The following is a 15803-nucleotide window of genomic DNA, read 5'->3' as shown; positions in this document are numbered from 1 at the left end:
AAAAAAAGTCAACTCACCCCCACAAAAGAAATAAAATTTCTAGGTTTCATGTATAACACCTCAAATCTAACCATACGATTACCCAACGATAAAAAAGTAAATATTATTAATACACTAAAAAAGTTAAAACAAAAACCTCACTGCTCGATTCGCGAATTTGCTCAAATGATCGGGAAATTAGTAGCAGCCTGCCCAACAATAAAATATGGACGCGTACATATTAAAAACTTAGAAAGAGCGAAATATCAAGCACTAAAACGAACTAATTATTACAATCGCAGAATAAAAATCCCTCCCTACGCACTAGATGATATGCAGTGGTGGTTAAAACACATAAAAAATTCTTACCAAAAAATGAAAGAATCAACAAATTACGCCTTAGAGATTTTTACAGATGCCTCAAATTTTGGATGTGGGGCATACGCTAATAAAAAGGTAACAAACGGTTTCTGGTCCAGAGAAGAGCAACCGTTACATATAAATAAACTAGAATTAAGGACAGTCTTCTATGGACTAAAATCACTAGCAAAACAGTTCACAAACTGTTCAATTTTGATTCGAATAGATAACCAGACAGCAATCGCTTATATTAATAAAAAGGGTAGTGTACGCTTTAATAACCTTAATCAAATCACCATGGAAATTTGAAAATGGTGTGAATTTAATAATATCGAAATTTTTGCTTCCTACATCCGTACAAAACATAACCACATACCTTGGTTTCCCCTATTCACAAAATTGCAAATTGATAAAACACTGTACTTTTCTCCTCAAAAATATCTAATTCTTTCTCCTCTCAGGAACTCGCATCCCCTGTGCCGGAACCTTACCCTGGTTGCGGGGAAATTATCAGGAGAGCGTGGATGAAAAGAAAAATTCCCGAACAAGCCATTCAACATATGGTAAACTCAATATAAAATAGCACCTTAAATCCGTACAACTATGTTTATAAAAGATGGTGGAAGTTTTCTATTAATAATCGAAAAAACCCTGATACCTACAACTTTGAAAACATAATCAAATACTTATCAGAACTAAGGGATGAAGGCCTGTCCTACTCGTCAATTAACATCCAAAAATCAGCTCTCTCCTTCCTGTTCTTCACTACACCAGAAGAAGAAAAAATATTCAAAAGGTTTCTCAAAGGGATCTATAACCAAAACCCTCCCACTCCTAAATATGAAACTACTTGGAACCCCAGCCCAGTATTAGAGTACTTAAAAAAACTTCATCCACTAAACTCATTAAGCCTCCAAAACTTGACTTTAAAATTAACCATGTTATTAGCTCTAACAACAGGGCACAGACTCCAGACACTGTCCCTCATTCACATAGAAAACATAAACATCTCTCAAGACAAGACAAATATTAGAATCACAGACAAAATTAAAACCTCTGGAAAAAACAAATATCAACCTTTACTGACCTTACCTTTCTTTACGGATTGCCCCGAACTTTGTGTAGCGTCAACCCTAAAAACCTATATAAAAAAGACTAAAGACCTAAGACCAACAAACGAAAAATATCTCATCCTAACTTTCAAAAAACCTCACCATAAAGCAAATAACCCTAACCAATTCGCTAGAGCAGTTTTAGAATTACAATTCGTCTAAACGAAAAAACTTTATTTTTTCCCCATTCTTAAGCCTTTTGCTTAAAATTAATTATTATATTCCTCTTTCGTTAAAATTTATACAAAAAAAAAATAGGACTAAGTTTACCTCTCTTTATGTTCATAATACAAATGTAATCAATGAAAACAACAATTTTGTAACACTTTTGAAAACTAATATTTTGTTTACATTATAATAACAAAAAACAATAAATTTTCTTCAATCAGATCACAAAAAGAGTCTCTCAACATCTACATAGTGTAATTATTGAGGAAGACAAGCGAAGAATAATTAAATAATTGATCGACTTACCTGTAAGGATGATCAATTGAAATTCTTCTAGCTTGTCTTCCGAAAATAATTACTTACCCTCCCTTCCCTATCATTCTTACCCATTATGATCTGATAAATGTAAAAACCAAACAACGAAGTGAGGAAACGTCCGAGGATCCAAAGAATGCCAAAGAGTGGGGATACTTCCCCCGAAAAAATCTACCTGCCCGTATCCCGGCAGTACTTTAAACTTGTACAATTGGGTGTAAATATACGTCAACTACATTGTGGAATTATTGAGGAAGACAAGGTAGAATAATTTCAATTGATCATCCTTACAGCTAAGTCGATCAATTATTTAAATAATAATAATATTATTTTATCTACTTAATATGAGAAAAATCTTGAGCACGATATTTGACTGTAAAGTATGTAGTCCCTCAACGTTATGAAGAAAATGTTTCACGTTGGACTTTAGTGGTTCTACCCTTCTAGATAAAATCGATTGAAAACAATAGGAAAGACATTTTTATTGTCTCCAATCGTGTTTCTTAATCGTTTTCTTACAATTGAGGACGATTGACTTTCTTATTATATTCAATCGTGTTCTATAGATTGTATTGCATGCCCTATTGTTTGGCGGGAGTATTTGAAAATTTTAAAAAGTGTAACTAATTATACAGTCTAGAAAAATACCATTGTTTCAAAAATTATTTTCCGAACTAAAAAATTAAAATATTTACCAATGTATTAGTCACCACAGAAGAAAATCAAATATTTTAGAAAAAATTAATCAAAAGTTATTTTTTAATTAATCTTTGAATGAAGCTGCACAAAACTTAATCGTTCTGAATCGTGTTCAATTGATTTTTTTCTAGAAGGGTAGCCAATCACGAAAGTTAAGCAACGTTGATCGCGGTTAATACTTGGAAGGTGTGACCACTAAGGAATACCGAATTTTTCAGGCTTCAAAAAAAAATGTGTGTATGTTTGTATGTAAGGGGAAATTCGTTCGATTAAAATATATATATATAGGTGTTGGTGGGCATGTAAGTGTGCAAAATAAAAAAAATAAATATATAGAATTGTGAATATGAGAACTAATTATAATACATAAAAAAATTTGTAAGCTTAGATTAATTTTTCTAATTTATCGTTGTTTTCCTTTAACCTCATAAAAAGATTGAATTTATAGCATGGTGCTATTAAACAAATAACATATTCTATAGATTCTGAAGCATATGCTTATATATATATATATATATATATATATATATATTAACATAGTTTTCTGTCAATTTAAGAAATATGCTTTTGTTTCAATGAAAGTGATACTTTATATACAAACAAAGATTATAAACAAATTGTTAATTTAGGCAATGACAATGAGTAAGGGGTTAGTACCAGATCTCAGTATGTTGTATATAAATTTCATTATAATCCTTGCTATAGAAAGTATAAAAAATTCAAATTGTTTATAAAATTGTTATTAAGAATTAAGAAGTTAAAAATTTTTTTTCACAATTAAGTTTATTTAAAATAGTGGATATGCATTTACTACCAAAAAAATTGCCAATAATTTCTAGCAAACGAAATTTGAGTTATTAATTTTTTTTAAAAATGCTGCAAAAATTTGTTATTATAAAAGAAGGTTATAAAAAATTTAAAATTTTTAAAAACGGCTTAAAGTGTATTTTTGGTTCGTTGTGAGCTGCAGATTTTCACAATTGCTTTTATTTTTCCAAAAATCTAGAAATTTTTACTCTCGGTTGACGTGGTTTTACTCTTCACCAAGTTTCAATAAAATCTGTTAATAATTATCTACGATACAATGACTTGTGATTTAAAATTTAATAAAATTTCTAAATCAAGATTTCTCAATTTTTGTTGTTCATTTTTTAAAAATATTTGTTTTACAAAACAATGTCAAAGGAAAAAAGGATCCACCTTTTCATTCTCTAAATGGTAGTACTATTCAAAAAAAATTCAATTTCAATTTTCTTTACCTTTTGGGTATTTTGACTGGATTGAGAGCGAGTTCTTCGACGCAGCTTCTCAATTTATTTGTCTCACCTTGTCCAATGCTCTGAACAGCAGAATAGTTTTCACACTTTCATTGAGTCGATTCCGTTGTTCATCACTCTTAGGATAAACTTGCTAAAATGTGAACAACAATTATTTTTCATTAATTAAATATTATTATTACAATGTTTTGAAGTTCTAAAATATTTAAAAATCTCTTGATACTTTCATTTCTTTTTTATAAAAAAAACAATTCTTATATTTCTAATAATATAAAAAAATAGAAAAAGGGAAAAAAGAATGGAAAATGAAATCGATGAAAGTAAAGTGTTTCGTTAAGAGCTGTTTTAATTAGGATGGATGGTTCTTGTTTTCACAAGAGTTGCATACTCGAAACAAGACCATCATAACAAAAGGCACTCGCGTCACAGAGAAATATTCTCTATTTACATTTGGCGTCTTCATGCCTCACTGATGACCAAACAATGCTTTTCGATTATAGACTCTGCTGTTACGTGAACTCCACACGTATAAAAGGGAAAAAAAAGTTTTATAAAAAAAATTGATAGATAAGCTACTTTTGTGCGAGATAAATTTTCCTTACAAAGAGAATCTCTTCTTTATTAAGAGGCCTTTATTATTAGTAAGTGTTTTATTTAATTCCTATAGTTTACTTTATTAAAATTTTAAATTATCCAAGTCATATAAAAAATCGTTATACATATTTTAGTAGGTATTTAGACAACGTAACCTATTTAACAATCCTTTCTCATAGAAAAAAACTTTTAATCATTATTCAAATGCAATACTTCAAAGTGTTAAAAATAAAATTGGTCTCACTTTTATTGAGACTTTAATTAAAACAAATTTTTTTGTTTAAAAGTACAAAAATATAAAATTGAACTAACTTTTATTTTGAATGTCAAATTCTTTATGAAGTTTAGTTTAAGGGGAGGTTCTAGTCTAAATCCAAAAAAATTATTTTTTTTCGCCATTGACATGAAAAAGTGTTAATTTTTGCATAATTTTTGTTTTGCTTTTATTTTATTTATCAATTTTTATTATTTTATTTTATATACTATTTCATATATATTATATATTATATATATATATATATATTTCTTTAAAATTATTTCACTTTTTCATAATAATGGCGAAAAAAATAGCGTATGAGGCTCGCACGTAGTAATTTTTAGGTTCGGATGATTTCAATACTCGCTGTCTGTGCGACATCGGTTCGACTTGGCACTAACGACAGCTGGTACCGAAAATTACATCCTCACCTAAAAAGTACTACTTTACGTGCTTGCCACATAATATACTATTATTGATTTATTTTCATTCTTAGGGTATTAAAAATGGGTATGCAAAAGGAAATTCCTCTATCTAATTTATTTTACGAGTTATAGCATATTAGACGAAAAAGTGCGTCGCACTATGGAAAATTTGACCCTCTTTTTCTGGCCAAAACCTAAAAATATTTTTAAAAATGACCAAAAGTACTTGCACTAAGGTTTTTGAGGTCGATGATTACGAATTTGAGGTCAGATTTAAAATTTAAAGTGGTGGATTAAAAATGGCCGAACCAAATCCTAAAAAAATGTTGAAATCTTTTGAAACTCGATACTTAGAGGATTTTGGGATCACTGAATACAAATTTGAATCCAAAATTTTCTAAATCAAATATAGCACAGCCAGAATATCAAACTTAACCTTTGAAACATTTACTGATTTTTATGTAACTTGTTAGTATTTAGTGATCTAGAGTCTCTGAATACAAACTATCTTATTTGTAAAAAATAAACTTTATTATACAAAATATATTAACGAAACACAATAAGTTATACTTATCAATATTATTATTTAGAACTTTAAACAAATTAATGAAATTTTAAAAAAGAAAAATTGAAAACTTAGTTTTTGAATTCATTGTCTAAACCCAAATTATCTAACAAATTCTCATATTCTACATTCAAATTAATAGATCTTTCGCAATGTTCTCTTTCATCATCGTCATCATCATGGTCGTTAGCATTACCATCAACCCGTTCTACATTGTTAATTGCGCTGTATAATAAATCAAATACTTCCTGTGGAAATTGTAATTTTTTTGTTTTTGCATCCGCTTATTTAAGCTAATACTAGAAAGAAGAGGATCTGAGGTGTCCAAAGCTCTATTGAAAACATTCGCCATATTGTTAGTACGGTTGTTTTTCCTAGCGTGATGTAATCTATTATTCTTGTAAATTTTCTGGCGTGACTCAGCTGCGTCTTCTCCGAAATATCCTAGCGGAAGAACCATACTTCTAATTTTCTTTGAATGTACTAAAACTTTATGAACAGTATCTGTCATCGGGCACCAGGGATATTTTCAACAATCATTCTAGCAGTTTGATAACAAAATAATTCGAACTTTTCTGCATTTAATGGTAACTGACAGGATAAACAAATCAGAACAATTTTTAAATGATAAATTATATCTTTATCAACGCCAGTTATTTCAGAAAATTTAGCGTGATCCTCGAATGCACGTCGAGATGTATTACCGTCGTTTGTGCTACCGCAACCTCCAACTTTTGGTTTGTCTACTTGCAATCCTTACTCCTCCAAAAATAAATGTTGAATTACCTTTTTCCGTTCTGCAAACAACTTTTTGTTTATTTCACCTCGTATTTGCCATTTTTTTATTTCGAGCTTATAGGCTAAATGTAACGCAAACTCGAAAAATCTAATCCAGCAATGCAATGGACTTATTACGTGCTTTAAATAATCTTCTTTTGGTTTAATAGTTGTAATTTAAAATCTTTAATAGTCAAAAAATCTTTTGGTGTAGTACTACAAATAAGACAAGCTTAAAAAGATTTTGTACTAGTTATAACTTTTAGTACTTTTCCATCAATTACAGTTAGAAACTATTAACAGTCTATTTCTACACTTCTTTCTTCACCAATTTTGATAGTGAAAACTTGTAATTCTTCGATCTCTTTTTCTATGGAAAATATAATTGGTTTTATCTCCCCCTTTGTAAGTACTTTTCTAATTTTTGATGCTTTCGTTGGGCCTTGTTAGATATGTTTTAAGACAACTGCTAAGTCTGTTTGCTTTCATTTGCGAGCTGCCATACTAGCCGCGTGAAGAATTAAATCTACGTCATCTGCGTTTTCTTTAGATAATTTTGGAGCATCTATTCTCTGAGCTCGATTAGACTTTTCAGAAAAAGGAATTCGTGGACGACCACCCTTATGTGTAATATTACTTAGTGGTAATTCTAGTTTTTTTATTTCCACTTCATTTAAAAGCCATTTCGCATTTTGTTTTTTAATTACCTCCATTTTACGATAACTTTTGTCCCAGCGAGTGTTGACATTTTTGGTTATGTTTCTACATCTTTCCAATAAATAAGCTTCGAATTCGAATATATAAAATCTTATTAAGCTGCTATTAATCTTCTTATATGTGAGAACCTATGTAAGAACTCATACAAGATCTCGGATAAGATCCCATGTGTGTTCCTATTTATCGTGTTGTTCATATAGGAACCTACACAGGAAACCTCATGGGATCCTGTGTTATTGCTTTTACAGAGACATAAGATCGTGCGCTTGATCTCACGCAAGTTCATCCCAGGAACATTTTCATACAGGATCTTATGTGTGAACCTGTATGGGAACCCACATAAGAACTCACAAGAGATCCTGGATGGGATCCCATATGTGTTCTCACATAGGAATTTTCAACAGGGATCACCGACAATTATTTTTAAAATTGAATTATAAATTGCTGCTGGTGTACTTTTATATATCTCTCTCTTCTTTCCAAGCTTAGTGCAAATCCAAATATTGAATTTGGTAGTTGTCTAAGAAAAAAATTATTTACTCAAAAAACGCAAAAAATCGCAACGTAATTTTTGGTACACAGTTTCTTTATTAAATACGTAACATATTTATAATAATTAGAATACTCCCTATTGAAAAAAAACACGTATAATTATACGTATAATAATACGTATAATTATACGTATAATTGTACGTATAATTATACGTATAATTGTACGTATAATTATACGTATAATTATACGTATAATTATACGTATTATTATACGTATAATTATACGTATAATAAGACATACGAATTTGAAACAAGAATTATACGTATAATTATACGTATAATAATACGTATAATTAATTATACGTATAATAATACGTATAATAATACGTATAATTATACGTATTATTATACGTATAATTATAATTCTATTAAAAATAGAATAATAGAATAGAATAATAATAGAATAATTAGTAGCAAAATTGCGCTGAAAATTTTTAGAAATTTTAAAATGCAAATTAAATTTCACGAAAAAAAATATCGTCGAATGTCAATTCAAGCAGTCACCCATCCAAGTACTAACCGCGTCCAACGTTGCTTAACTTCTGTGATCTGATGAGAACTTGTTCCTTCGCCTTGGTGTTTCCGCTGTCTTGTCTTGATTAATAACTTTGTCGTATAAGTATCACTAAAAGTGAGGTTAGGTGCGATACAATACTTATACGACAAAGTTATTAATCAAGACAAGACAGCGGAAACACCAAGGCGAAGGAACAAGTTCTCATCAGATCACGGAAGTTAAGCAACGTTGGACGCGGTTAGTACTTGGATGGGTGACTGCTTGAATTGACATTCGACGATATTTTTTTTCGTGAAATTTAATTTGCATTTTAAAATTTCTAAAAAATTTCAGCGCAATTTTGCTACTAATTAATCTATTCTATTCTATTATTCTATTTTTAATAGAATTATAATTATACGTATAATAATACGTATAATTATACGTATTATTATACGTATAATTAATTATACGTATTAATATACGTATAATTATACGTATAATTCTTGTTTCAAATTCGTATGTCTTATTATACGTATAATTATACGTATAATAATACATATAATTATACGTATAATAATACGTATAATTATGCGTATAATTATACGTATAATTATACGTATAATTATACGTATAATAATACGTATAATTATACGTATTATTATACGTACAATTATACGTGTTTTTTTTCAATAGGGCTGCCAATTATACAGGGTGTTCCAAAAGTATGGAAACCTGCAAATATCACGAAAAGTACGATTTTTTGTAATAAATGTTCAAGACAAAAGTTGTTTCAAACAAAAAGATGTACATCTTTGAAACAAAAAAATTGGGCGCGGAGCCCAATGTTGGGCCCTACAATGAAAAAAGTGGTTTTCTTAAATGAGACCACTAATTTTCAGTATCAAATTCGTAATCCCCATGAAATTCTGCGTTCAGACATGTGGTATAAGTGCCTAAAATATTGGGCCCAATCCAAGATATTGGGTCCAAAATTTCTCAACAGATAAATAAATTTTAAAAAATCGCATCTTGGAGGGATTTTGAGATCACAGGATTAGAAATTGGAAGCTAATTTTAAAATTGGGCATAGAGCCCAATGTAAGATTCCGCGGCCCAATGTGAGGCCCACTGTAAAAAAAATCAGTTGTCTTAAATAAAACCCATTAATTTATAAAATTTATAAAATTTTTTAAAATAAAATCCAATTTGTAATCCCCATGAATTTCTGGGTTTAGACTTGTAGTAAAAATGACAAAAATATTGGTCCCAATTTCTGGGATTAGGACCAACATTTTTCGTTAAATAAATAAATTTAAAAAATCGCATCTTTAGAGGTCACAGGATTAAAAATTCAAATCTACTTTTCAAATTGGGCACAGAGCATTTATTACAAAAAATCGTACTTTTCGTGATATTTGCAAGTTTCCATACTTTTGGAACACCCTGTATATAAGCCTTCTCAAAGTTTAGGTTAAAATAAACTACTCAACATAAACGTCATTAAAAAATATTTTTTTTTCGCCATTGACATGAAAAAGTGTCTTTTTTGTGCCTGTTTTGGGCAGATAAAGTAGCACTTTTTAAGGCAGTTTGGGCCAACTGCGTAAAAAAGACTTTTTTAGGAAGAAAACTGCCCTATAAAGTCTTTTTTAGGCAGTTGTTAATTTTTGCATAATTTTTGTAATAATATATAATATATATATAATATATAATACATATAATATATATATATATATATATATATATATATATATATTTCTTTAAAATTGTTTCACTTTTTCATAACGATGGCGAAAAAAATAGCGTATGTGGCTCGCACGTAGTAATTTTTAGGTTCGGATGATTTCAAAACTCGCTGTCTGTGCGACTTCGGTTCGACTTGGCTCGCTTTCGGCTCGACTCGACTCGCCTTCGTCTCACCTACGTCGTACTAACGACAGCTCGTACTGAAAATTACATCCTCACTTAAAAAGTACTACTTTACGTGCTTGCCACATAATATACTATTTTCAGAAATATTTTTATTTTAAGTAATTATTAATAAGGTTATACATAATAAACTTACTCTGTTCTTTCGATCCATTTTATTTATTTTGATTTACTTTTGCCATTTTTTAGATATTAATATTTGAATAATAGTTCAAAAATACGAGATGCCCAAAACAAATGAGGGGTAAACTGAAGGCAATTTTTGACAATAAATTTAATTGATATATATTGCTTCTCATAAACAACAAATATTGAATTTGATTATTTAGAATATCGTCTTTCTGGATATAAACAAAATTTTTATATTAAAAATCTTTAAAAAATAGGTTTTGGCCAAAAAAATGGTCAAATTTCCCATATAGTGCGTCGGCCGAAAAACAAGTATAAACGGGCGCTCGCCAGAATTGAAAAAATTAGTACTAAAGTTCAGCACAAAAATAAAAAAATAACTGATTAAACGTAAGTTTAAAAAAACAAACATTACATACAATTTTTTCTTCGTCAAACTTTAAACGCGTTTTTCTCTAAACACCTTCTTTGCACGCGGTGCACGATTCACCTTAAACGACTGAACCGATTTTGATCTTTGACGGCTCAAATTAAAGCTTTTTCAATTTAGGGGGCCATCAGGTTGCGTTTTTTAAAAAAAAAATTTTTGTTATTTTTTACATTAAAGAAATAAGTGAAAAAATAGGTTTTTCTTTTTCAAATGACCCGCATTTTTTTAAAAAAGGGTTTTTTAAAAATCCGAGATTTATATGGTCCCCCAAATTTTATCTAGTTTAACAATATTTTTGGGTTTTTTTATTTTAGATCACTTTGAAGAGCTGCAGAGTTCCCGGCGCACCTGAACTCCCGTCACGCCAGGCTTTCTTCAGGGAGGTCTGGAGCCGCCATTTTTAAATATTTTTACTTAAAAAACTTCTTTTAATTTTTCAAATATATTCTTATAAATAGCATAAAACTTTTTTTCAAAAAATAATTGCGTTCGCTCAAAAATAATCCTAAAATTACGTTAATTTTCGGAACTTTCAACTAGAACCTACCCTTAAAGAAAATAAGAATTTAATTTTTGTTAAAAATAGACATTTTTACTATTATTTCATAAATAATTTTTAGTAATTTTACTTTTTAAGAAGTTTTTAACTTCTACAGGTTACTTATTGTAAATCAGAAAAAAATTTCAAATAACTTGAAAAACAATAAGTAAACTTTTTGAAAATATTTATTTTTTATTGTCATCACGAGCATGAGGAGCATGTAAAGAGATATTTGAATTCAGTATTTTATGCAATTTATAGTCTTTTCACGATCATTTTCTCCTTCAAATGTAACGTCATTAAAGTGGACATCCATTTAGTATTCAAAATGTTCTTCTTTAACAATAAATGAAATGTATTTCTCAAATCCCAGTAAAAAAAGTTGGATAGCACGATACGGTATTCCATATAGCAGCGCAGTAGCTTGAATAGTTTTTTTTCATTAAGAACCCTTTGGTGCTATATGGAATTATAAGAAGGTCCTACACGGACAACTTTTATGGCTGTCTTAGATAAGAAATACCACTTAAAAGGACACAGTTATAAATGCAGGGTGATTAATTTATTATATTCCCAGCAAACACGTTATGTATCAGCTACATAACAAATAGGTCACATTGTTATGTCACTCTGTGACATTATTTTCATGTAACTATTATATAATGAGAAAGTAACGCTGTGATATAATTCTGTTATTCTATGGTAACTTTTTGTATGTCACATTGTTCTTTAATTGTTACCTAACTATTATAAAACTATGTGACATAATACATGAATATTTATGTTATTTTTTAAGCAACATTTTTTTCTTATTAACTTTTTAAATTATTTAAATTTCCTTAAGCATATTTTATTTTATTATATATTCAATGCATATTTATGTATGGAATGACAAATTTATTGATTTTTAATGAACGAATGATTCAATAATATATAATATTAATTAATTTATACTTATTATTACTTTTATTTGAATAGTTTTTTTTTGAAAATTCAAACAATTTTCTTTTTAATTGAATTTGAAAATTTTAATTTAAAATTTGAAAAATCATAATGCAGAAAAACTAATATACCATGAATTTTTGTAATTTGCATAAAATTGAATTTCGGCGGATACATAATTATGCACAAAGGGATCTTTCTATAGTTTAATTTATATTTTATAGAGGTTCGAAAGATCTACTAAAATGTTATGTTTTTGCTGAACATTGTAAAAATATTTGACCAAAAGTTTTGGAGTTATAGTCAATTAAAAAAAAAGTAGTTAGGGTTGAACCAGGTAGTCAGGGTTGAGCCACTGTAGAAAATCAATGAAATATGCAGATAAATGATTAAAAATGACATTCAAATGATAGACAATTTTTAAGCTCGACGCAACGATTTTTAGTATGTTTTTATGAAAATTAAAAAAAACAAATGCATAATAATGGAAAAAGGTTATATTTGTAAAATAACTGCTTAAATTCTGTGAGCCATACTAAGAAAATTGTAAATAGTAACTTAAAAACTAAAAGTACCACTTTCGCAGATAGGGGAAAAAATTCTTCAGTCACCAGAGAATGTAATGCAAAAAAAAATTAAAAATCGAAAGTGTCTCTTTTGAGAAAACTCACTTTTTGAGTTTAATTTCAACTTTTTTGTTGCTTCTCTTATAGGTACGTTATTTTTGAGCAGATATTTGAAAAATTTAGGAATCAATGAACAAATTTCATATATAGCATAATTTTTAATTTATTAGTACAATAGATTAAAAAATGTCCCAAAAACACACTTCCATCGTTGACGTTAAATTTCAAAAATTTCGAAAAAAATGTTTCGGGGAAAAAAAATTTTCATTAAAAATCTCCTGTGGAATGACCCATGTTTAATTAATTTAAAAGTATTAAATGTTATTTGAGAAATTACAATGGGTTAATTTTTTTTTTAAATTAATGTTACAATAACGTTACGGAATATTACACAAATTTAAAATATTATCTTACATTTTGGATGAGTTATTAACCTCAAATTATTTAATTTAATAATTTAGGGTCAGTTGGGGAAAATGGGGACAAAATCCCTAACTTTCACAAATTACGTAAGTTTCTTCCTTTAAAGGTAACATTTAAGGGTTTATTTTTTTTTAATTGTTATAATAAATAAACAAATCACGTGTTTTTTTATTAGCACGTGCTCGAAGTAGAAGGATTTTTAAATTCAAACACCATTCGTTTGCACAATTACCGCAAGTGGCGCTACTGTTGCTAGGGGACCGAGAACATTACTCTTGCAAAAAACCCGACACACTTTCCGTTAGAACCATATGTATAGGAGATCCACCTCCTTATGACTACTCCGTGTTTGTAGGTATAACAGCTTGTAAGTAATTGCAAAATAAAGGACATCACGAGCTTCTGTTAAATGTCATTTTCGAAATTAGCGACCCCAAAAACCCCTAAGTACATAGGGAGTTTTAAGCAAATATGATTAATATTGAAAAAAAGTCCGCCATTTTCGTTTTAAATATTTTTTCAAATTCACAGCGATTCACCGAATTAACTTCCATTATTAATAATTGTAATTAATTTATAGAAAAAATAATAAAACGATAGAAATTAAAAATGAATAAAATCACTACTGTTTGCCTCAACGGTTCTAAGACGTTTGTAAATTGTAAATACAAATTTTAGGAAGTCCCGGATTCTTCTATTTCCCTACGACATACATATATATATATATATATATATATATATATATATATATATATATATCAGTATTATAGAATCCAGTGAAATTTCAAAAATAAAAAAAACACTATTCCATAATTGTTATACCACAAAGCACTTATCACCAAGTATCACAAATTTATTAGCACAAAGTTACATAACTGCTATATCATAGTGCTTGTAACAGTAATATCCATAAAAGTTGGCCATATTGGACCTTCTTATAATTCCATATATCAGCAAACGGTTCTATATAAAAAAAGTCAAATTCCATATTGAAGCTATTGCGCTGCTATATGAAATACCGTATCATGCTATCCAACTTTTTTTAATTGGATATTTCAAAAACATTAAAATTTTTTAGTAAAAACGTTCAATTCTATATCATTTTAATTCTAGTTATACATATTATCAGCTCGTGTTTATTTTGTTTTGTGGGGAATTGCCTCATTGTGAACTTCCCCTTAGAACGAACTCCTATAATTTGAAAAATCTAAAGTTTTGATTAAATATTAAAAGATAATAGTTATTTATGATACAAGTGCGTAAAGTGAGTGATTATACGAGTGTGTGTGTACCTATTATGAAGAATTCCAACTCTCTATTAGAATAATTTCGACTGTATAGAATTAAATAAATTAATCGAAGAGCAGGAAAAATATCATTAAGCAGTAGTGTAGGTATAAATTTAAAAGTAAAGTTCTTTCTTTAATTTTGAATAAAACAATCCTTATATTATGTGAGAAAAATTTCGGTGCGTAAAGTCAGTGCGTAAAGTAAATTTCAGTACGTAAAGTGAATCACTTTACACACCGTTTTAAAAAGAGCTTCTTTACACACACTTTTCGGTATAAAATTTAATTTTAGAGGTTAGTGTTGCAAAAAAAAGTTTTCGATGGAGTGAGAGGTAAAATAAAAGATATTATTTTGAAAAAAAAATTTTTGGTATTGAAAAGTACATAATAATGCTTTTAAATTAATTATACATTAAATTAAAATTTGTAAAGCTTTGTAAAGATTTATCAAAGTTATAGGGATGACATTAAATAAGCCTTAAATTCCATAGATATTTTTACTCTAAACTAAGTGTGTATGGTCAAGCTAACTCAACGGACCAGAGTTGCCCCTAATATTTGAATAAATCATAATCTTCCCCTCTGCATATGAAATAACTACGCCTATATATAATTAATTTATTAAATGAGACATATTATTAATAGAACATTAGAATGATATTATGAGCTGTTCTTAATCAAGAGAGTTTTCTCTATTTCTATCTTTTTTTTTGTAAAAAGGAGAAAAAACCTTTTTTACGCCTCTTGCTCTTCAGCCTCTTTAAAGTACAAATTTCGTATCCAAGTGTAAAATCATAAGGTATACAAAAGGATATTCACTGTAGCAAACGATCCGAATGATTTGCCTTTGTGACGTCATAACACGTGTTCAATAACCTAGGGTGGAGTTAATATTCAAGTAATATGCTCCAGAAATGAAAAAATTGAGTCAAAGAAAAAAATTATTATTTTGCAACAAAAAAAATCCCTTCGATTTTCTCCACAAAAAAGAACATGAAATTTGATTTAAGAAAGATGGTAAATATGCAAATATAGAAAGAATTGAATAAGTCAAAATCTTTCCTGTATTCTAAAAAATACCTCAAATCCTTGTAATTTTAAGGGGTTACACCACTTTGACCTCATGAAAAAATACGCGTTTTTCAAGAATTTTTTTCGAAGAAAGGAAATATTTTTAATAAAATTAAAATACATAACGT

General features: G+C 28.7%; 1 protein-coding gene across 2 annotated transcripts in view; it reads right to left on the bottom strand.

The window, feature by feature from the left end:
* Window positions 1-15803, bottom strand: part of LOC127286257 (cAMP-dependent protein kinase type II regulatory subunit) — a 251632-nt gene that overhangs the window by 162366 nt on the left and 73463 nt on the right. For both annotated transcript variants that reach the window (XM_051312631.1, XM_051312632.1), the window contains exon 3: window positions 3960-4043. In XM_051312631.1, coding sequence (XP_051168588.1) covers window positions 3960-4043 — 84 coding nt within the window. The remainder of the gene's footprint in view (window positions 1-3959; window positions 4044-15803) is intronic.

Source organism: Leptopilina boulardi, unplaced genomic scaffold (assembly GCF_019393585.1).
Source record: "Leptopilina boulardi isolate dan_hultmark-lab unplaced genomic scaffold, ZJU_Lbou_2.1 LbouV2_351, whole genome shotgun sequence".
Taxonomy (NCBI): Eukaryota; Metazoa; Arthropoda; class Insecta; order Hymenoptera; family Figitidae; genus Leptopilina; species Leptopilina boulardi.
This window is presented reverse-complemented; position numbering and strand designations above follow the sequence as displayed.